This window comes from Equus przewalskii, chromosome 20, assembly GCF_037783145.1.
Source record: "Equus przewalskii isolate Varuska chromosome 20, EquPr2, whole genome shotgun sequence".
Classification (NCBI taxonomy): Eukaryota; Metazoa; Chordata; class Mammalia; order Perissodactyla; family Equidae; genus Equus; species Equus przewalskii.
Window position 1 is genome coordinate 20,615,558 of NC_091850.1, and position 23,773 is coordinate 20,639,330.

At 36.2% G+C, this 23,773-nt stretch overlaps 1 protein-coding gene across 2 annotated transcripts in view; it reads right to left on the reverse strand.

Moving 5' to 3' along the window:
* Nucleotides 1-23,773, reverse strand: part of PARP8 (poly(ADP-ribose) polymerase family member 8) — a 169,082-nt gene that overhangs the window by 11,305 nt on the left and 134,004 nt on the right. The window contains exons 17-26 of one of the 2 annotated variants that reach the window (XM_008521496.2): nucleotides 17,541-17,666; nucleotides 16,242-16,307; nucleotides 13,421-13,488; nucleotides 11,616-11,664; nucleotides 10,075-10,187; nucleotides 9,767-9,839; nucleotides 8,465-8,534; nucleotides 5,708-5,781; nucleotides 4,512-4,581; nucleotides 3,568-3,652 (exon numbers count right to left, since the gene is read on the reverse strand). In XM_008521496.2, coding sequence (XP_008519718.1) covers nucleotides 3,568-3,652; nucleotides 4,512-4,581; nucleotides 5,708-5,781; nucleotides 8,465-8,534; nucleotides 9,767-9,839; nucleotides 10,075-10,187; nucleotides 11,616-11,664; nucleotides 13,421-13,488; nucleotides 16,242-16,307; nucleotides 17,541-17,666 — 794 coding nt within the window. The remainder of the gene's footprint in view (nucleotides 1-3,567; nucleotides 3,653-4,511; nucleotides 4,582-5,707; nucleotides 5,782-8,464; nucleotides 8,535-9,766; nucleotides 9,840-10,074; nucleotides 10,188-11,615; nucleotides 11,665-13,420; nucleotides 13,489-16,241; nucleotides 16,308-17,540; nucleotides 17,667-23,773) is intronic. The other variant, XM_008521497.2, reaches the window with a different exon arrangement.

Here is a 23,773-nt window from a genome sequence, read left to right on the forward strand (position 1 = left end):
ACAAGCAGGTTATGCAAACCTAATGCTTCTTAACCTTTCTTTGGTCCCAGACAGTAGAGGGAGAAGACATACTCCCATCTCTAAGAGTTTTCACTATGGCAGTGGTTGGGGGTGATGTACCATGGGGGAGCCCATGGCACCAGATACACACATTCTGTTAACTTGCCAAATCATCAATTACCTTATCTTGAATTTTATTATTTAATCCTATTTATGAAAAATACCAACAGTAAGTTTTCTTCTCTAGCTCTAAAATTTCCACTCACTGTGAAATAAACATTTTTGTTGTATATGACTAGAGCACAATATGTTTATTTGGTTTTCACAGGCCCTGTTTAAGCCCGGCTTCTAGCCCTTTTTAAAACAGCTGTCTTATTTCTACATATTGACGTTAATGTCTTTGCACAGACGTGTCTTAAGGTCATCAAGGAAATCAAGCTTTAGCAATAATTCCTAAACACTCAAAATTGGCTGGAATCTGTTTATAATATCTGAATTATTACATTTTGCCTAAAGCACTTATATTTGATTAAGTTTATTCATTCTTGAAATTTTACAACAAAATTTTTTCAAACATCTCATTCTCTTGTTTGTTTATTTGTTTGTTTGTTTTGGCAAGAAAGACTGTCACTGAGCAAACATCTGTGGCAATCTTCCTCTATTTTGTATGTGGGACACCACCACAGCATGGCTTGAGGAGCAGTGTGTAGGTCTGCACCCAGGATCCAAATCCATGAATTGGAACATGAGAACTCAACCATTACGCTGGCTGGCTCCTTCCTTTTTTTTTTATAACAGAAATCTTCCTTTAAATTTTACCTTCAATTTTTTCTGAGACAGCAGTGTGTTACCTAAAATTTCCCCCCAATTTTTCTCTCATTCTGTGATGGTGTTTATTTGTTGGGAAAGAATGTGATAAGGATACTAAATGACTTTTATTATCTCCTTCACTCTGGAAATCAGATTAGCATAGAAGTTATTTTAATTTTTAACATTTTCACTTAGATAAAAAAGGAAGCCTCACTGATTTATATCCTAGTCATCAGGCCAAGCTTCTAACATAAGAGATCACATATTGTTAAAAAAAAAAATTAGAATAAAATAAGAATAGCAAATGAGTTTCCGTCTGATTACGGTACATCTGGGATAACTAATTTCTTTCTTATCAATTTATTCTTTCCTAGATGTTATCACTCACTAGGGAGGCACAATACTAGTAGAAATCTTTGATTATATCTTTTATAAAGAAAGAAACTGATGGTTGTAATTAGAATGTATATTAATTAGTGAATGGATTCTCCTTTTGATGTGTTTTGAATCTTATCAATTTTCCTTAATTAGTCCTTTCTCTCTTGAGGGAGCAGAGAGAAAGGATGAAATCTCATTTGTGTTTATAGAGAGATGAAAATCATTATCTTAATAGAATTTTTTCCTTTGTATTATCTGGAAAGTATGAGTGTACTGAAAGTACACTCTTTTCTTCAGATAGTCTTTCCTCCATTTTTTATTCTTAGAAAATGTAGAAGTCCTTCTCTCCAGTAAACACACATACACACCCAAACGTATATCCCTACAGATTTATCTCTCATGCAATTTATGTAAAATTTCAAGGAAATAATACTAGAAATGTTTACTGCCTACTTACGTATCTAAAGCTGTTCACTTTGCTCAATAAATTTGAATTTTAGAAAGATGCCAAAAAGAGGAGATTAACTGATTAATGTCAGGCTAAGGAAGGACTTTGGAGTTACTTTTCTGTCAAAATCTTAAGGTTACTCAATGGAATAACTTTGTGACTGGAGGTGTCTTTTGGAAGGTCGATCTTTGAACAGTGAATAATAGTCAAGATGGTCAAGAAAGCAGCAGGGAAAAAATATCTAATGAGTGCCTTTCCATGGAGATCTGCATTGTGTAAACTTAATCCAAATATTAACCTTCAAAAGTAGTGTGCAGCCAGCTTTCCTAGGGCCTCCAGAGTCACATGGCGCCCTTCTCTACCATGCATTCTGCCCCAGTAAGCTGACCTATATGGACTCCGTCAATATGCTTCCTTGTCTTCTAATTTCTTGTAGGGTTTGACCAATGGGGAGCCACAGAAGGACACTGGCAGAAGGGCAAGGTCAAGGTTTCCCTTGATTCCAGCCCCATAAGGGCCCCTTGGGATGCCTAAGTCCCTCAACGGGAGACCATGACTCCATTCAAAGCCACTGAACTAGAAAGCTTTCTCCTACCGTGTTCTGATCACTGCTTCTTGTTCTTGTCCGTTTGGACCTGGGGATGTATAACAGCTCTGGCGCCACTAGATCCACGTTACTACACTAGACCTAAGACCTGTGGTTCCCCTATAACCACACCTTTGTAAGTAATCTACTTGTGGATGATAGAAATGATCATATTTATCAAAAGCCATCGGTTTCCTGTTGGGATTCTGACTGACACAGGTAGATATCTTACTTTATTGTATCTATAGATGATACAACATTCTACCTACTAATGAAGCTTATGGAGGTTATGCAACTTGGCTAACGTCACCTTACTAGTAACTGGTGAGCCTGGACACAAACTGTCTGATCAAAAGCGGGGCTCCTTCCACAATACTCACTGCTGCCTCGCCGTTAAGAAAGAAATCTATAGATACGTATACGTCTCAAATATGTAATTTATGTATTAATTTGTATCATAAACATAGAAGATACATAATACATAAATCTGTATCATAAGAAAGTCACAGTTTTCATACCATCCAAAATAAAACCAGGTAGTTCACAAAATTTTCATTACAAATAACAATAAGCTAACAGATCAGATGCTGTGGGCATAGCATGCTATGGATACAGTATATATCGAAGAGATCTTGATGTAGCTATTTCGACATGGCTTATAAAACAAGCCAGTGCATTTTTCCAGCTTCTTTTTAGAAAACTACATAAAAGTACAAAACAGATATACTCAACTGTTCCCCGAGGTCTTTTCTGTGACAGGACCACGGATGAAGAAGAAACAGGCATAGGAAAAAGGTTGGGAGTCAAGCAAGGGTGGGGAGAAAACCAGACAGACCTACTGCACTCATTCTTTAGAGATTAAAACAAATGCTTTTATATTTTAATGCAGCTCTTACGATACAGATGTGTCAAAGAATCCACATCAATATGCCCTGCATTGCCAGCCTATATTATATGGAACATAAATCAACTTTTTATAGGGACAGGACCTTCTCATTATTGTTTTCTCCATTCCCACTTCTAGTTTTTTAAAAACCTATAAAGTGTATATATGTATATGTGTGTACACATCTATCTTTATATATATATATATACACACATATACATATACACACAACAGATAGATGGTTAAAGAGATTTTTTTTCCAGTTTTTCTAAGTTAATGGCATTTAAATGTCACTTTGCTTTTTATAGCTTATCGAAAATATAACACAAACACTAAGTTGAGTAGAAATTGCCTGTCTGCTATATATTCACCACTAAAGTAACCTAAATAACAATGTAGTCACTACTACCTCATTCATGGAGAAGATAGTAACAGACACATTTGAGCCTTCACACTTACACAAAAAAGAATCGTGTGCAGACATGATCAGTATTCGGGACAACCCAAATCTCTCCATGTTTGTGCAGGTCAGGTGAGGTGATCACTGCGGGTGGAAGATAACATTAAAGAACTATTTTATTTTAAGCAACCATATCCCTTCTCTTAGAAATCTAAAAGCAAAAATACATGCACAAATTAATATATGGAAAATGTTTAACCTTATTAGCTATCAAGAAATGAAAATAAATACAATAAAATGCCATGTAACAATTTTATGTTTTGAACGTGATTAGTGTAACAACAGGAAGGAAATCACTTGTGTATTATCAAAAGCAAACAGGTCCTCACTTGGAAACTATGCAGAAAGCAACCTCGTGTCTTATTTAACCACCAAGTGTTGAAAACTTCAAAGATGGTTAACCATGGCTACTGAAACTCCCAACATAAGAAGAAAAAATGCATTTTTAGCTAAAATGAGATTTTAAAGCAAGAACAAAGAAAAGTATATGATCTTGCAAATCGCCTATCAATGTTTCTGTCCTAAGTTTGGAATAAACGAATGATTTCAGTGTAGGAGCAGAAAGACCTATTGGGTTATCTTCTCACTGCTTGGTTATCTTTCAGATTTTTCAAGGTATTATACATTCAAAAACCAACTCAAAGAGGAGGTGGCATATTAACAAGAGAGATAAGCAATACTTCATCAGAAAGACATAATTACAATTCTGAAAGATCTGCCAAGAATAAAATATTGCTCTATCTGAATTCTTGCCAATTCTCCTCTTTGATTTTAACCTCTATGATCTCTATCGCACCCGTTTTCCATTTGTGCCCTTAGAGATGGTCATAAACAATAGTGCTTCCACTACTCCGTCATGAGCATTCTGTAAATACACTTGAATTCTTAAAGATAGGTAAGACAGAGAATTAATACTATGAGGTTTGTAAAACGTTCAACTTACCTTCACATAAGGCTATGCATTTTAAGTTACGGCTTTGCAGGAACTGAGATTGCTGTCCTTTTTTCTGTGACTAAGTTCCAAAAGAATTTAAAAATTAGAATAAAAATAGGGCAGTTGCTGAAAAAAAACTGATCATCATTAAAAATAACGGTTACTAAGACAGCTCCAGATTAAAAAAAAAAAAAAAAGCCTATCTAGACTAGTAGCAAATATCCTGGAATTTTCTCTCAATGTCAAGTTATATTTGTTGTATTGTCTAATTTCTGTATATAATCATTATTAAATCACTCTCAAGATAAGTGAACTGAAAAATGCTAAATTAACGTTCAACAGCCTCACAACATAGAATTAGAACCCAAATGTATTTTTACTGGAAGCCTGACATCTTTATTTCAAGGGAAACAAAATTAAAGTTGCATGATATTTTCGAACATTAAAACCAATTATTCCAGATCATCTAACTACCCAAAACCAACCCATTTTTATAGCATCATTAACTAAGCCACAGAGGTTTCAGAACCATCTCATGTAGAAAATCTGAGGTTCTGTTTTTGTTTTTAGATATTAAATTGGCTATCCTTTTTCTTTTTAATTTAAAGTCACAGTATTCATCAGATGGATTTTTAATTTGTCCAGAATATTTATTTTCTCTAAAACAACAAAGGATTTGTGCTTGCTCTTCTGTCTACCTGGAATGTTCTTTCTCCCAGAGAGCCATACGGCTCACTGCCTATAGGCCTTTATTCACATATAATCTTCTCAGAGAATCCTTTCCTGACTACCCCATTTCATTCTGGTTCCATCTTCCATCCCATAGCATTCAACATGCATTTCCCCTGATTTTTCTCCATTAATATTTACCACCACCTAGCATTCTTTCTATCTAAATATATATTTATATTCACTCAGTAGAATGTAGGCTCCAAGTGGATTTGTCTATTTTTGATCATCACTGCAGCCCAATGCCTAGGAGAGTCTCTAGCACTATAGTGGGAGCTCAATAAAGACTTATTGAATATTTATTGAATAAAGGCATTCTGGTTATTGCATTTTAGGGTGAGTTTTATTACTTCATGAGTAATGACCACTTAAAATAATTTTGCAGACTTAAAAAGCCTGAGTATTTATTGAGGTCCTGCTGGCGAATGAAGCTAGAGTTCACTCATCATACACGGCCACTTGAGTCGGTACAACACCTGAGAGGCACTGCTGCTTTTACTGCTTGACGCTGGCTCATCCTTGGCTGACACCTTCTGCTTCTTGTTCATCCCTGAAAACATCAGCAAGATAACAATTTACGAACAAAGCTGTATGATGCAACTCAAAATAGAATCCATCTACACCGCAAAGTTCCACTTTAGGAAAGGTTTGATTGCATCAGGCCACAGATGGTCACAATGGGAGCAGCTGCTGTGCCCTCAGCACCTGGGGTGGAAAGTCAGTGGGTTTTGGAAGTCCTCATTGAATTAGAGAGTGGAAAATCTAGTTTGTTTTTCTTTGCATTGAAACAGGGATACGAAATTCTCTTGCATAAAACTGATATTATTAGAAAATGCTTAAAACTTGGTTTGAAAGGCTTTTAGAATCTAACTTTCATTCTTATCACCTGCTTAGCAAAGGGATGGGAAATACAAACAGTATCAGAAAAATCTATCTACACTGCAACTTAACTTTGTGAATTGTTGATATATGCTCAGTTCTATGTAGAATTTACTATTTCTCCTAATAAACGAAAATTATATAAGTGCTTTTGTCTATCATACTCGCAAGTCTTAGTTTATACTCTGTTAATGCCATGATTTTTTTACTGTGAAATAGTTTAGACAGAACAGAACTAAAACTAGTATCTGTTTCAGAATAGGTAGATTTGTAGCCATACTTTATTTGAAAATGCTCATCTACTGTCCTGAGGTTGAGAAGTATGTTGATTTTTTTGATTGCTGTTCCAAAGAAGGCTTAAGGAGAAACGGCAAGGCCTGTGGACCAAATTGCAAATGGTGTGGCCATAACCCTCTCTAAGTCAGACATCCACCCCAAGGGACAGAGGTGCGTGGGGTCAGGTTGAGGAGCAGGCCTAGGGTTTCAGACACACAGCTCTGAGGGAAAGACAAAGGCCATCATACACAAAGAGACTGTTCTGTTCTCTACTCTCTAGACTCGTAGTCCTCAAAACCAACTGTGAAGTTCCCTTATCATACTGCAGTGCTTCTCAAATTTTTTTTCAGATCAAGGACACTTGAAGAATTTGATGAAAGCAATGGACCCTGGCCCCAGACAAATGAACATTCCCATAGACAAATTTTACATCCTTCTGTATCTCCCACAATCCTTTCCATGAACCCATCTAAGGAGTCTATACACCAGTACAAAAAACAAAAAATGACAGAACTTGATGATGTTCCTTAGCCACACTAAAGATATACTTATTTCTTTAAACTGGTTTTATATTAGTTTTTTATTGTGTTCTGTTTTAATAAGATTTAGAGTCTGATTTATGCTGATTTTGTTTTCTCCACTGAACTATGTTACTCTATTTCCTACACTGTCTGATTCTTCCTGGTATTTATTTTCTTACTATTATTTTGGCATACTGTGTTTTCAAAGACCACTGCAACAATATTTCTCAACACATATGCTTTTTTACAATGTGACTTGGCCACCCTTTCAACAGGAGACGGAATCTAATTCCCTAACCCTTGAATATGGATGGGCTTGTGACTGGGTGGACCAATATTGGACGTGGGAAGTGACACCATGTGACCTCTGAGGTGGTCAGAAAAGAAACAGAGTCCACCTGGTGCTCTTAGGATGTGTGCTCTGGAAAGGGTTGGGTGGAACACTGAAAAACAACTTGCTGTGGTGAAAGAGCATGAACTTGGGCGAAGGAATTAGACAGGTAGGCCTGTTAACATTCACCTAGTTATTGGATCTCTCTGAGTATCCATTTCTATAATATGAGGATCTTGAAACTTACCACCCAGACATCATGTGAATGACATCTTCTGAAGTTATGTCATCATATAACCACATACACACATAGGAGTGCACACACATATGAGCACACAAGCAAAACCAACTACATATGCAGGAATATGAATATAAAAGCATTTAAAAGTCTGAAGGGAAATACACTAAACACTGAGATTGTGAAAAATAACAAAAAATTCATTTGTTATTTTATACAATTCTGTATAGTTTCAATTTCTTTACAATAGGCATAATTACTTTATATTTAAACAGAATAAGTTATTGTTCTAAAGACTCACAGTGATCACTGTGGAATATTCCAAAAAATTTTAAAGTGTAAAGAAGAAATCATCCCAAATTTCACCACCTGAGGATTATCAATGCTAATAATTTGGTGATCATTCTTTCCATATTTTGGATTTACTAGGCTCCTCCTCAGCACATGGTTTCAATTTATTCCAGAATAATTTTTTTACACAATCTCACCAAAATATTAACAAGAAGTTGTCAATAAGTAAGATGGCTTTGAGGGTGCTTTTCTAATCCTAAATTTTCCAAAGTGCTCAAAACTTCTTTATGGGATATATAATAATCCAAATATTAGAAGTCGGCAGGATATAGAATTACACTCAATGATAGTGGATTAATATGTATGTATACTTTTCAGCACTTTACTTAATGATTTGCATATACTATATTCTCTGTATTTACTTGTGGATGGAATAAATGCAGAAACTACTGAAACAAAATTAAAATTCATTTTGAAATTGACAAAACACACATTCCATCTTATCCACTAGGACAAGTATCATAAATTCATCTTGACATGTGAGCTTAGTTTTCACTTCTGACATTTATCAAATGAATTTAATAAAAATATACCAAATAAGCTTCACTCACTTAATAGAATACTGTGCCTGGAATATACGACAATAAAAAATTAAAAACCTAATAAATTTGAGGTGAGAAGTCAAACACAAGCTTACCTGAGTAACCAAATGATATGCTTGACATTGGACTAAGATAGATTCCACTTCCATACATTGCACCGTGGAGCTAAAATGTGAAGAGGTGGGAGAGAAAGGGGTCAGTCAACGGTTTCAAATGTTAGCATTTTTACAAAAGAAGGCAATCAGTCTCATGTTGTTGCATTAACTCAGAAAATAATAAATCTCTTATTCAAAGATCTAATTTGAAAAGAGTACTTAGATCCTTGTCGTTAAAATTCAGAGTGCATTGATATGTGGAAAACGATAGCCAGAGAAAAAAATCCTTGATAAAGGTTTTCCACTCTACCAATGACAAAGAGAGTCACTTATTAGAAAACACGGCAGTAGGCGTTTTCGTTAATGAATCTAAAATTCTGAAAACAAAACAGGCTGAAACATATGTGACAGAATTTTGATTAGGACTCACATCCTAGTCTATCAACAAAGTATCCTATTCAGATTGCCATTGTACAACACCCATTCTTATAGTCCTCTAAAATTTTCAAGTTACAGAGTTTCGTTAACTAAAACTCTTCGACTGGTCTAAGAAACTACTGTACTCAGAACAATTAAAATTCTCTCTTATTATCTCTATGTTCTAAGGCCCTTGTACTCTATGTAGTACGAACTGAATATTAATTCAATAAATGTGCATTTACTGACATTTATATTCAACTGAATCATCTGACCTGCCATCAGAGTGTGAGACCTAGCACAGGTGAGCATCTTATTTCCTGATCTCCTTACATCGTCAGATGAAAACCAGCTGTCGGAGAGTGAAGTGGGACGTTGGAGACGAGGGGCATAAAGGAAGGATGGGGACTATATCCAGGACGTCCTGCTAACTCCCAGTGCTGCCCTGGAGGCCGAGAAGCAGGTGGCAGATGGCCTTTTGGGGTCCATTCTCCACTTTGTTTATTCTTAGCTCTATCAGTTCTTCTCTTAAAGTATTCACACCGAGGCAGAGCTCGAGAAATGTGTGTTGAATTAGCAGTCAAAATGCTTGTATGGTTTTACTTTTTGTAATGATGATTTTTTTCTACTTAAGTTCAAAGTGATTTTATGATTTTTTTTTTACAGGGAACTCAATTTTCTTTTTCTTTTCATCCTTATACTGTGTATAGATCAATTCTGCTTTGGTTATTTTATGAAAATCATTTATGCCCATTAGAATTCCAGGTAATTATTTGAAGCTTACAGGCTTCCCCTTTTGCAAGTAAAAACATAACACCAGGATTGCTTACTGAACTCCAAGACTGAAGAAGAATGAAGGCTTGTCAAAGCATTCAGAGAATTTACCTGCAGTCTTGTATTAGAAGCAACAACCAGACCGTTCCTCAGGATGGAGTGCCAGTTTTCAATGTGTGAGCCACTAAAACACAGAGGTGGAGAAGGAAAAGGCAAAACCAAAAATCAGTGATCTTTCAATGTGGTCACAATATAATAAGTCATGGCGCCTTCTGAAAGTTCTGAGTTTCCAAGTCAAGTATTATGTAGTACACTCTTCAGTGTTAATAGCCAACTACTAAAAGAGAATGGTTTCCTCCCCACACATTATGGAAGACTGAGACGGAGACACACCCCCATCAACATTAAGCCATACTCACTGAAATGCAAAGGTGCTTCCAAAGAGTTTTTTAGCAGCTCTAAAATTGGATTCTTTGGCTGGTGGACTGCTGAGAAGAAGGAACTGATGTGGAGTATGCATAAACTTCAATTGCTGCCGTTTAAAACAACGACAAATGAAAACATGTCAAATTTAACATATAATCAGGCTGCTGACGATTTCAGATTTTACTGGATTAAGAATTATCTAGTTTCAAACCACAGTAATTTTAGGCTAATCACATTAACAGGACCATTCATTTAAAAAAAAAACCTGCATAAATGATAAATCATATGGAATTGCTGATACAAAGGGTAATTCTTTAGGCTGATGGAAAAGGAACAGGAGACAGACAATCCAAAGGCATTTATACTTAGCTTGGAATACACCATGTAATCAATCACATTCAAGCAGATCTGCTTCCTAATTACATTTCTTTTTAAGATTTTCATTATTGATTTCCCTAAGTATACACTAGCTATTCAACGGGGGAAATATTCTGAGAGTTTGCTAAGCAGAAAAGTTAATTCAAGATATTAAAATTGCAAAAATTATCATCATTATGCTTTATTTGCATATATTTATAAAATTAGAAATTGCCTACATTCAAATATAGTTTTACCCTTTGTTCATGGAAAGAAACAAAATCAGAACCTTTTGGATTAGTTGCTTGACAAACATTTTCTAAATGCTGCCGTTTCACCTAGGAATAACCTCATATAAAAATACAATACAGAGGAATCTCACAGTTTAGAGATTCCCAACAGACAGGAGAGTCGAGATTTTAGATCCTGCTCTTAGATGACGATCAGAACTGAGATCAGAGTCCATTAGCTTTTTTTTTATTTTGTAAGCGTATTAGGCTGATAAGGGAGATATCTGGAGGCAACATCTTCTTCGAAATAGAAAAGTGGAACTGTGCCAACATGAAACTGACAATGATAAAAAGCACATTACCTTCCTCTGGTCAATCTCTAGATAATATTCTTTTTTTTTTTTTCTTTTCTTAAAGACTGGCACCTGAGCTAACAACTGTTGCCAACCTTCTTTTCTTTTGTTGCTCTCTGCTTTTTTCTCCCCAAATCCCCCCCAGCACATAGTTGTGTTTTTTTAGCTGTGGGTCCTTCTAGTTGTGGCATGTGGGATGCCCCCTCAACCTGGCCTGACGAGCTGTGCCATGTCCACATCCAGGATCCAAACCAGCGAAACCCTGGGCCGCCAAAGCGGAGTGGGCAAACTTAACCACTCTGCCACGGGGCCGGCCTCTAGATAATATACTTTCTATCACTTGTAGAATAACTAAACGATTTCATATTGACTCTTATTTACTTAGAAGTTCAGGGTAGCAGCCTGAATTTGAATTTGATATCTTGGAACAGCTTGGAGCTGGTGCACATATGGCAATTTCAAATTGAAGAATTAGGCTTATGCTGAGTCTGCTTCAGTTTCCTGCAGAGGCTGGCTAAAAACCACACGGGTCAGTTCTCCCAACCAATAAGAACTCCTCCCATTTCTGTTCGTATATGTGAAAAAACGACTTACCCTGTTAACTGGCAGTTTCACAATATGTGACCTATTACTTGAAATAACCCTGAAATTAATTAAAATAATCCATCAGTCACAAATATATGCCAAATATAAAGTTTCTTCCTTAGCTCGCAAGGGATTTAAATTTATTTTTGCAGTGACATGAACTAAACTGAATAATAATTTTACAAAATAATTACATTATATTATTTTGCTTTGCTTCCTCAAACAATTAAGAGCTTATGTAACAAAAAAGATAATCTGAAAAAAACAGAGAAATACTTCCTTAAAACCTAAGAAGATATAATGTTTAATAATCTCAATCTCAAATATCAGCAAAATGAACATCTCTGGATATACTTTCAAATAGGGATAATCTAAACACAAAGATCAGAAGTTGATTCATACCTCTGCTTCCTTTGCTCCTCCCTACAATGCTTATTTAGGAACGAGTTTTTATAAAGGTCCTTTTCTTTAAATATTTGAGGATCTCTTCGGGCTGATTTGTACAATAATTTATATATACAAACTGTTATTCAACACATTTAGACACCGAAGTTGAAAAAATTGAATTCAGGTATCTGAAAGAACTCATTATTTAATGCTTTTCCATATACAAAATAATAAGTTGGGAAAATTGTAAAACATTTTGTTAGACTTTCTTTTCCTTGAAAGAGTGACTAACAAGCTGAAAAAAATGATCCCAAATAATTAAAAGTTGACAGGTTAACTTCAGGGAAATAAGAAAGAGATTAGATACTTGAAATTTTTACCTTCATTTGGAATACGACAATGTGAGAATTTAAAAAGTTAAAATGAAAACTGTGTTATTTTATTTGACTAGTGAGAATTTTCATAATAGATCATAAAAGATACAAAGACCTGTAAACCTAATTTTTGTCATGGTCTCATTTGACTAAATTAAATGCGTACTGCAAAGTTTTGACTGAGTGAAAGTTGAGTACCAGAATGATGAGGTGGCCAGCTTCTTTCTCCTTCGCCCATCTTTATATACTTTTTAAAAACTTCCTTGTTGTGGTATGGAATAAGTACTCAATCAGATCCATCTCTTATAGTCTTTACATTTGTATTACTGCATGGTAATCGTGGTAAACATAGCCTTTGAGTTTTCAGTGATTTCAAAGAGAGAGGTACATAAAACCCTCAGAGGAAGGGTGAGTAGGTATGACTGTTTTCATTTTGCAAATGAGAAACCAGAGGGTAAATTACTTGAAGCACGTGTAGCAAGGGGCGCTCTCAGTCCACCTGTCCTGTTCCTGGTCTGGCCCTCCTTGCAGGACCCGTGCTGGACTAATGCTACGGCCCTCCCCAGGCTCAGTCGGAAACAGAGCATCATCTGCAGTCATCAAACAAAGAGTTCATCAAATTTATGCTGTCCTTGTTAGGGAAGGAAATTACACAAGACATACCTTTTAGAAAGATTTTCAGTACTAAGTACTGAAACAGTGAGTTTTATCACTCAGCCCTCAGTTAACGAGAAAAATAAATGAACCAAAACCGCTTCACCCTGGAATCCAGTTAATCACATTTTTTAAAACTATAGACAAACTGCCGTCAAATACATTGCCTACCCGTGTAGTGCACAGGACAGCATTTTCTTCCCCTTGTGATGTACAAGTTTTAATTAAAGTGAGAGTCATTTAAGGACTCTTGGATTATAAAATCACCAGGCCTCACAGGCTTGTAGAACTGTAGCATTGCAGGTCTTGGGAAATAGGCTTTTTTTTTTTTTTTTTCCCTTAAAGCAGGCAGTAGAAAATGATGCTGTTTTCATTAAGAGGAAAATTAAAATTTTATACCATTGCAGCAGGGGATGAGCAAGGGGGTCTTGTTTATCCATCTGCTTCTTGATTTCCAGATAGGGTGCCTGAAAAAAAGTCATTACAGTTCTTCATTTTTCTTAAAAATTCTTTTTTATTTCTTTTTTGCAAAAGGAAAATCAGATTGAACTGGTATGCCTAATCTAGTTAAACTTGAAAATCTGTGGCTGTGACATGGTGACAGCGACAATTACCCTAATTGCACCCCCCGAGCCCCCATGGTGTGAACTCTGAACTTCTGGCAACACAAAGGACTCGTCCACACATTTGCTACTAGGCTTGATCAAACTTCAGCCTGGCTCCCACGTAGGAGGCCACGTCCCTAAAGATGATCCCAGGCTCCCGGCTGAGTCTTTGTTCAAGAAAACCCAACGGTGCCAAACCACAAAAGGTATGTCATACCGATGCACACTGCTAACCTTTCAGTAACTCTCCACTTATCCCTCTTCTGTATTTTCCCTTTCCACACAGTCCCCTTGTTTTTACTTCTCCATGGCGGCTTTCTGTTCTCGCTTTAAGAACCTCAGTCACCTTTGTCCTACTTGGAGGTGAGCTCAGCTCACACTGCAGTCTCTCTCCCCTACTGCAGTCCTCAAATAAAATCTGTCTTGCCACCTTTAACAAGTGTCCCGTGCGTGTCTCTTTGACAATGACTGTTTTTCAACTAACATCAAAGCAAAACTTGTAAAGCGGTTACTCCTGCTCAGATCTGAGGATACTGACTTAGGTACAGATCTCTACAAGAGAAGCCTGAACAAAATTTACCTAAGAAGAGCTCTTTTTCTTAAAACATTTAATGGAATTTACCCAGTTAAGCTTTTCAGAGAACAAAGGGCAATCTTTCCGTGACAATTTAGGTCTATCTATAGGGGAGTACATTCTAGAATATAGGGCAGTATAGCGTTATATTTATTTGAAGAGGTTTAAAGAATGTGACACAGTAGAACTTGACAGCATCCGTATGAAATGTACGCTGACAGAGGGTGCAGCATTACCATTTACCATTTTGACAGTCAAGAAACTGAGGCATCAAGCAATTAAGCAACTTGTTCAAGGTCACAGGCCACATCATTGATGAGTGAATTATACAACATGGGCCTCTAACTTCTGAGGCTGACACTCAATCGCCTCCTATTAAAATAACTTACACATGACCCAGAATAAAGAAAGCAATTTTGGCAGAGAGCTGATCAGAGTTTTGCAGCTATTTTTAAATGCAAAATGATCTCCTTCTAGAGTATAGTATAAATACCCTATACCAAAGTCTTTGTTGACTAAAATGTTTACTTAATTTTGTGTAAAATATTGCAATAAGTTCTTTTTTTTCCCCCCAAGTGTAAACGCATTTTATTATTTTCTTTTCCTTATACAAATAATAAATATTTGTTTGAAAGGAATTTGGGTAAGACAGAAAGGTATGGGCATAGAAAAACAACTGGAAAGCATGATGGGTTTTAAGCAAATAATTTAACATGAATTAAAAGATTTCTCATTAACCAATGTCTGACACATACTATTTGTTGAATGAATGAATATTTGACCACATGAATAAATAATATCAAAAGACTCAAGAATCAGCACCAGCCCAGCGGCAGGGTGATTAAGTTCACACACTCCGCTTCAGCAGCCTGGGGTTTGCGGGTTCAGATCCTGGGCATGGATCTACATACTGCTCATCAAGCCATGCCGTGGCGGTGTCCCACATACAAAACAGAGGAAGATTGGCACAGATGTTAGCCCAGGAAGAATCTTCCTCAAGCAAAAAGAGGAAGACTGGCAACAGATGTTAGCGCAGGGCCAATCTTCCTCACCAAAAAAAAAAAAAAGACAACAATTAAATTTGGGAATGTTAAGAACATACTTTAGGAGCACATTTGCAAACAGTGTAGAGACGATGGGAGGGGAGGAGGGGGGACTGGTGCAGAAGCTCTGTGGGCCCCAAGACAGGAGGAATCCACTCTTCCTTCCCCAGAGAAAGGAAATGACCCAAGGTAATACTCATTATAAACCTGCAAGGGTCTCTAGGGCAGTACAAGCCTTGAAACCACCATATGCAAATGGAACCCATAATGCGTATTGCTGTCAATTAAAGATTATTAATTTCTACTAATAATGATGAGTTTTAAAGCTCTCTCCAAATCTTTGGCAGTGAAAAGGTCTCAATAATTCAACAGCAAGTGCTTTTCCAAGCGCTGGACCGCAGCCCAGTGATGCTACACTCCCATAATAAACCCTGATCCTTGCTCATCAAACTTTTCCATCAAAGCCTCCCTAAGGGGTAAAAACATAAACTCATACTCTCGGGAAGCTGGCGTCTACCAGAGTTGTTTTGAGATTCTGTGTTCTATCTAAAATATTCTCATGCAGTTTGCATTTGATAGAATATTTGTTTTTATTTTACCATTAACATGATGTTTTGAAATTTCTACCGTTAATTAAAATCGACTGTCTAAGAAGATGGTACAAGATTTAACCTTTGCCTTAAGATAGTCCAACATCCCTCCACGTACTCAAACTCTTGCTGAGTTTGAGAGCAGAGCATTAGGATTATAATTATGCAATTTCCCTCCAAAAGTCACAGTGGTAGCATGCCAATACACTGATGTAATTTAATTAAAACATTCTAGCAGAGCACAATTTTAATTTTTTATGATTTCAATTATACTCCCATATAATGGAAAAGTCTTCATTTCACTACATGGCCAGTACTCTTAGACATTTTTTACCTCTTGGACATTTTTAAAATATGATTTTACTCAAGCAAAATTGAACTGTACAAGACCACAGATGATATACTTACTTGTGTCATTTCTCTAATGGAAGTTATGCTATCCAGTGCTTTCATTACACGATCATAGTTCTTCTTCTGTTCGAATGGGGGAAAACATAGTGTTCACTATAAGCCTTTGCAAGTCCGCACATTACTAGAGAAACATATTGTTTCTGTATGTAAATTTTTCCATCAGGGTCAATTTGAAAGCAATGACTGTGTTGTGAATATAAAAGAGAAGATTTTAATAAGATGGCTTAAGGACATAGGAATTAGAACTGAGTCAGAAGGAAGAAAAAAAAGAAACCATTGCCAGTCCTAATATAATTACATAAAATCATGTTCACCTACAGAGGAAAAACTATAAATACAAAAAAGATATTGGGCTCCTGATTCTCACTTTCACCACTAAAAACGTAAGCCATGATGAATAAACTAGGTATAGAATCCTTGTAAAATACAAAAATCCAAAATCTTACAATTTTGCTTGGCTTTCATTTTCTTTTGATTAGAAGAGTATGACCAATAAAGGTGGAAATGACACCATACACTCAACTGATAATTCATTTTGAAGCATAATGTAAACATGTACACTGTTGCTACTTATGAAGGAAGGAAAGTTTTTCCAAGGAAATGTTACATAGTCGTTGATTCTATAAAATGATTTCAAGATGAATAGTAATAGAGACTAAGGCAATTTTAGCTCTCAGGAAATTTGAAAACTTTGTTATTTCAGAAGGATTCTCCCTAATCTCCCTAATCTTCATCAATATTTATAAAATTTTTTTCTCAAGAAATGCTGATCAACAATATGAATTAAAGTATTACCAACCTTCAGATAACAAGGGAGGGTGAAGTAAAAATACAAAAGAAAAAGGGAAATTTGTCCTTTCACCCAGGATACTTAAGATTAAAATGACGTTACACAAGTTAGAATCTCAAAAAATATAAAATGAAATTAAAATAATCAGATAGACCACTATAAACTAATTTATTACAGCTATTTATCACCTTCCATACAGATGGGATGTGGACAGATCAGAATTTGAGGGGATTAAATGTGTCCAGTTTCAGGAAGTTCTGAAAATGACTTTAAAGCAGAAAGGATGTGGGAAGTGATAGGATACGTGGAAGACTGGAAGTGGAAGCAAATCAAGCTTGTGGAAAGAGAATCACATTTACTAATGGATACAGAGCCTATGACAGGGCATGGATATGCTGGAGGACACGGTGATTTACAGAAAGAGGAAAGCTAATGAGACTAAAATCTCAATTACTCTTAAAGGAAACTTATGACAGGTGTGCTCCCATCACGGGGTAACTACTCACCCTGGGGTTGAAGGCCAGCATCTGAGGATCGTTAGGATCTACCACAGAAGGATATGGCTCGAAAATGACGACTTTTCTAGGAGATTCCAACGCAGACCTACACATGGACACTAGGAGATCTACCACCTTGAAACACATACATAAGATAGTTACTATCTTTTAGGTTTTATCAAGTGCTTTGCCATTGTTTCTCCCTCTTATGGTAATTAAATTAGGAAAGATTCAGGATTGCTGTCAATCTTTCAAACCTGTAATTTGTGGCTTTAGACCAAATTGGACTAATTTTTAAAGTAACTAACTTAATGTGTTGCTTCCAATCACCCACGTCCTAACGTCTCTTTGCCATATTATGTGCTAACATTGTCCAGGCTCTATGGCAAGACAATGAACAAGAGAGACAGGTCCTTTCTCCAGTAGAATTTACATTCTAATGGAGAAGATGCATAACACAAAATCAGTTAGACAAATACATACTTAAATACATTTTCTGGTAGTGTTAAATGCTATAAAAATAAAGTAGGCATTAGAGACTAAGGCAGTAAGGGGTGCTGTTTTAGAGTGACTAGGAGAGGTGGCGACGTTTCAAGAGACACCTGAATGAAGTGAGGGAGGGTACATGTGACTATCTGGGAAGAAACCATTCCAGGTGAAGGAAACTGCAAATACAGGAAAGGAGTTTGACCTGCTCGAAGAACAGTATATTTGACATCATCCTACTTCTTCCTGCTCTCCTCTGCCAAAGGCCATTCATGCCCTTCGATTTGCTAAACGTGATTGTTTTATTCCTATGTTCTCGTAGGATTCCTTTGCACAATTTACTAAGAGGCAGGACTGTAGAGCAGTTCAGGGCACGGCTCTCCTCTCCAGTCTCCAAACAATATGCTTCTGGCAACTGAATTAAGAAAACTGATCTGTCTTAATGGAGAAAGTTCACCAGAACAGACATATCCACAGTGTGAAGACAAGGCACTTCATCAGGAAGCAGCCAACTTAATCTTTACAGGGAAACCTGTTTCTAGAAAGTATTTAAAGGGGCATTTAAAAAATGGACAATAAGAGTAGGACAATTTTTGATTCATATGGTTAACGAGAGGGGTATTGTGACCTAATCACAGTCGGGCTCGCTTTGTTGTATGTATACTCACAAAACACATCCACCCAATCACAGCATCCAGAATTTCCAGTGACCTAAAATAATTTGCAACACTCAAGCCATTGGGTATATGATCTATAAATAACACATCCCAAAGGACGCAGACTCACACACCCACAGGACTCACTCAGAAAACAGTAGAACGGAAACAGCTAATATGTTTCTACGAAAATATTCCATTTATGTGTGTGTGTGTGTGTGTACATATATGCAATAAACTGCATTCCAAGCAATAGACATAATAATAAAGACATAATAAAACCCTCCTTTTTGTTTTCCTCTCCCACACTCACACTCCTCCTACCCAGAGATACACCTTAATCAAGATATAAATTCTTTCCAGCATTATCTGGTCTCCTAATGAAAGTAAAACCCAAACTAGAATTCCTGAGAAAGAATAATTGGTTAAGATAAAATAGCCTTTTCTGAAACTTTAGGAGGGAGAATTGGTACAATCTTATAAAGATGTTTAAAAATTTTATGTCATAATAGGCAACTCAAGCTTTATAAAAGTACATGCCCTTCACATATATGGCAAGTGATCTTAGACAAGGGTGCTAAGACCATTCAATGGGGAAAGGACAGTCTTTTCTACAAATGATGGTGAGAAAACTGGATATCCACATGCAAAAGAATGTGGTTTGGACCCTTATCTTACACCATACATAAAAATCAGCTCAAACTGGACTAAAAATCTGAATACAAGACCTTAAACTATAAAATTCCTACAAGAAAACAGGGGGAAAGCTTCATGACACTGGATTTGGCAATGATTTCTTGGATCTGACACCAAAAGCACAGGCAACAAAAGCAAAAATAGACAAATGGGAATACATCAAACTTAAAAACTTCTGTGCATCAATGGACATAATCAACAGAGTGAAAAGGCAACCAATGGAATGGGAGAGAATACTTGCAAATCATTTATCTGAGAATTGGTTAATATCCAGACTATATAAAGAACTCCTACAACTCAACAACAAAAAAATCAAAAACTTGATTTAAAAATGGCCAAGGGAGCTAAATAGACCTTTTTTTTTTTTTAAAAGAGGATATACACATGGCCAACAAGCATATGGAAAGAATCATCAGAGAACTGCAAATCAAAATCACAATGAGATACCACCTGACGGCCATTAGGATGGCTACTATCAAAAAAACCCCCAGAAAATAATAAGTGTTGGTAAGCAAACGGAGAAATTAGAACCCTGTGCACTGTTGATGGGCTTGGAAAATGGTGGAACTGCCATGGAGGTTCCTTAACAAGTTAATAATAGAAATTCCATGTGATCCTGCTGGAAGTGACAATCCCACTTCTGGGTATACATCCAAAACAATTGACAGAATGGTCTCGAAGAGATATTTGCACCCATGTTCATAGCAGCGTTATTCACAATAGCAAAGAGGTGGATGCAATCAAAATGTCCACTGATGGATGAATGGATAAACAAAACATGGTATACACATGCAATGGAATACTATTCAGCCTAAAAAAGGAAAATTCTGTCACCTGTTACAACGTGGATGAACCTTGAGGACATCATGCAAACTGAAATAAGCCAGTCACAAAAAGACAAATACTGTATGACTGCACTTATGAAGTATATAATGTAGTCAAATTCACAGAAACAGAAAGTAGAATGGTGATTACCAGGGCTGGGGGGAGGAAAAAATGGGAGTTGTTCAATGGGTATAAAGTTGCAGTTCTGCAAGATGAAAAAGTTATGGAAATCTATTTTACAACATGAATATACTTAACATTATGGAATTATACACTTAAAAGTGATTAAGATTGTAAATTTTATGTTGTCTTTTAACCACAAGGATAAAAAAGGTACAAATGGAAACAATAATAACCTGAACAATGTTCCCTTTTCAATCAAATATTTATTAAATGCCTTGTGCCAGAAGCTTCAAAACAATCAAAAATATAATATATATATATGCATTGTTTTGCCAATAATTTCGCTAGTGGATTCAAGTAAATTATAACAAAATAATGAATGTAGGGGTAGAGAATTTAATTAGTAGAATTTTTCTGTTAATATATGTCCTAACCTAACTTCAAAGAAATAGTGTAACTGCCACAGCGAAATCACATGCTGTCCACCCCAGGCTCACACTCCTTGCTTCCAGGGTGTAGAGCTACTGACTGGAAGTGGCTTCTCTGCACAGGACATCTCCACCCCTTTTGTCTACATCAGGCCACATGACTAGTTTCAACCAATGGATCATGAGTAGAAAGGGACTAGCTAAGCTGATGAACCAACAGGTGCACCTTCTCCACTTTTCTCTCTCTCCCTCTACTATATGCCATATATTGAAGACAGAAGAGCCAATGGATGGAGTCCAGTTCCTTCAACCATCACACAGAAAGTTGCCCAACAAACATTCCAATTGGACAGTTGTATGAGTGAGAAATAAAAGTCTCTCATCTGAAGGCACTATAACTTTATAATTTATCTGTTACAGAAGTTAGCATTCAGAATTTTCCAACAATGAAAGGTTTATATAAGACTGTTGCGATTTGTATTCTATTTGCATGTGTTAATTTTTCGACGGAGTAAAACATCTATGATAAAAAATAAAAGGTAACACACAACTATGATTTCCTTTGCCCCAAATCATATATTTCTCCACTCCCAGCATTTAAAATGAAAGATTCTGAATAGGATCTTAGCACATATGGTCAGTGCCATAGCCAGCAAGTTATAGACATCTTTCTTCTTAGACTGAATAACATAATTGAAGAGGCAATTTGGAGGTTTACTAAGATACTTAAGATAGAAATGCAAAGAAATATTAAATTCAAATGCAAAGAAATATTAAATTAAATTCAAATGGGAATTAGGCCATCTGATGAGTGAAAATAAAAGGTCTGAGGGTTTATAGAATCAAGCGCCTCTAAAGGACATTACATACAATTCAACAGGTAGAGCAAGACCCTCCACCCTCCCCTGCAGGTGTGAATGGCCTTGGAGCTCTTGCAAATGAGAAAATTCAAGTTCAAGTGGGTAAGAAAGGCACATACAGGTGTGGCCTACAGATATACAATGTATTCTGGAAAAGAGGCAAACTTGAAATTGTAGACCAATGGCCTTCAAACATTTCAATAGTGACTCTTTTTTTAAAGAAAGAGAATCTTATATGACAACCCAAAACCTAAAGAAAGAAAATGGAGCTGTTCTGGTTGAAGCAGTATTCAGGGGCCTGGAATCCCAGCTGCCTGGACACTCATCCCAGCCCAGCCTCCTGCGGCATCCCTAAAGAACGTTCTTGTAACTTTCAGAGCTCCTCAGAGCACCAATTAAAATTCAGGAGTCAGTTGATGCAACAAGACTACCGAGATATAGTTTCTTTCTGTCCAGAAAAAGAATCAGTTTCCATGTAATCTTTAGAATTATAACTAGACTAATGGGGCATCTGCTTTAAAGTAGTGAAAAGAATATTCTGCTTTGGAGTAGAATGACTAAATTCTGATTTTTGGATACTGGACTTTAGAGCTGAATCACTAAATTGATCTGGTCGGGTACCTGTGCTTTGTACCTATCATTATGCAATCCAAAATTAATTCCTCTTTAAGAACTTTTTTTAAAGATGTATCTATAATAAGAGGGAAAAAGCACATACTATTCTATCAATCTAGCCTACATTTAGCATGATGTTAATCTGTCTTCTAATCAATTATTTCTTATTTCCAGGCTTTAATTCCTTCCCATTTCAAATTGTTTGAGGGACCATTTACATCCAGTAAAATGCACAAACGTTAACTGTACTACTTGAAGAATTTTTAATATATATATACACATACATACATATCCATATATATATAGATGTATGTATATTCACACACACATCTGTGTAAAGCTTAATTATTTTAACATAGCTATAAATAGAATATATTAAGGTATCTTTTTTTAAGCAATGCTAGTTCCAAGGGGTGAGAAAAACTTTCATATTAAAAAAAGAAAAAGAAAGAAAAGAAAAAGACCCACCCGGGTCAGACACGTTTGGGAAACTGCCTCAGTACAGGCCAGTCACTTGCTTAGTTTTAGGGATTCTCAGAGCCTGTAATATGCAAATATGAGCATGTTGGGTGTAGGGGGCAATATCAAGCCGTATTTCTGAAATTTATTTTAATTGTGGAATCATTTTTTCCACATCACATATGATCAATGTTCCACTGTTTGTATTATGTTTCATTTATAACTCACTATATCACAAATGTTGTCCTTCATATTTCATCAAGCAGATGCACCTGAGTCTAGCTAACAGCGACATCACTAGGTAAGGGCATGTAAATCCAGGGGCCCTGGGCTGTCTATAGGGCTGCTGCACCTCCATCCAGTGTCAAGTCTGTTATCTAGCAGGCATTGATACTTATTGAAAGAACGTCTGTTGCAAGTTGATCATTTTTCCCACCCATCTTTGCAAATTCTATAAATGAGAGATTGGTAATTCCTTTTACATTTGACTCCCTGTTGCTTTTTAGCGAAGCTGAACATTTTCTCATGTTTCTTTACTAACAATAGGTCTATATTTGTGAATCACGAATTCATTTCCTCTATTAATTTGTTATGGTCTTCGTGTTTTTCTTCTCAATTTTTACAAGCTTTTATATATAATTATGTCTGAGGCAAAACAAATTTTTTCATAGTTAGTTCTCTATGTTCACTTTTTTTCAAGTAAAAAACATGAAGTATATATGGACTCATGTCTGTTGATATTTTCCTTTATAATTTCTTAATTGCATAAATGCATAAACCTGAAGCACTTACTAGATTGTGCATGCTTAACTCTCCTCTAGTTTGTCTATCATATTTTTCACAAAACTAGTCTGTAGGCCATTGGGAATTTGTTTTTGCAAAGTGTCAAGTAAAGAGCTAAACTGATTTTCCCTCCACATCATTTGCTCCCACCTACTTACTAAATGATTTTTATTTTATGACCTGATCTGATATTTACTTTAATATATATTAAGTGTATTAACAACTTGATCTATTTTGGGGGTAATCAGCCATTCTACTCTTTGCCAACAGTATATTTTGTTAAAATATTATAGGATTACATGATATATTCT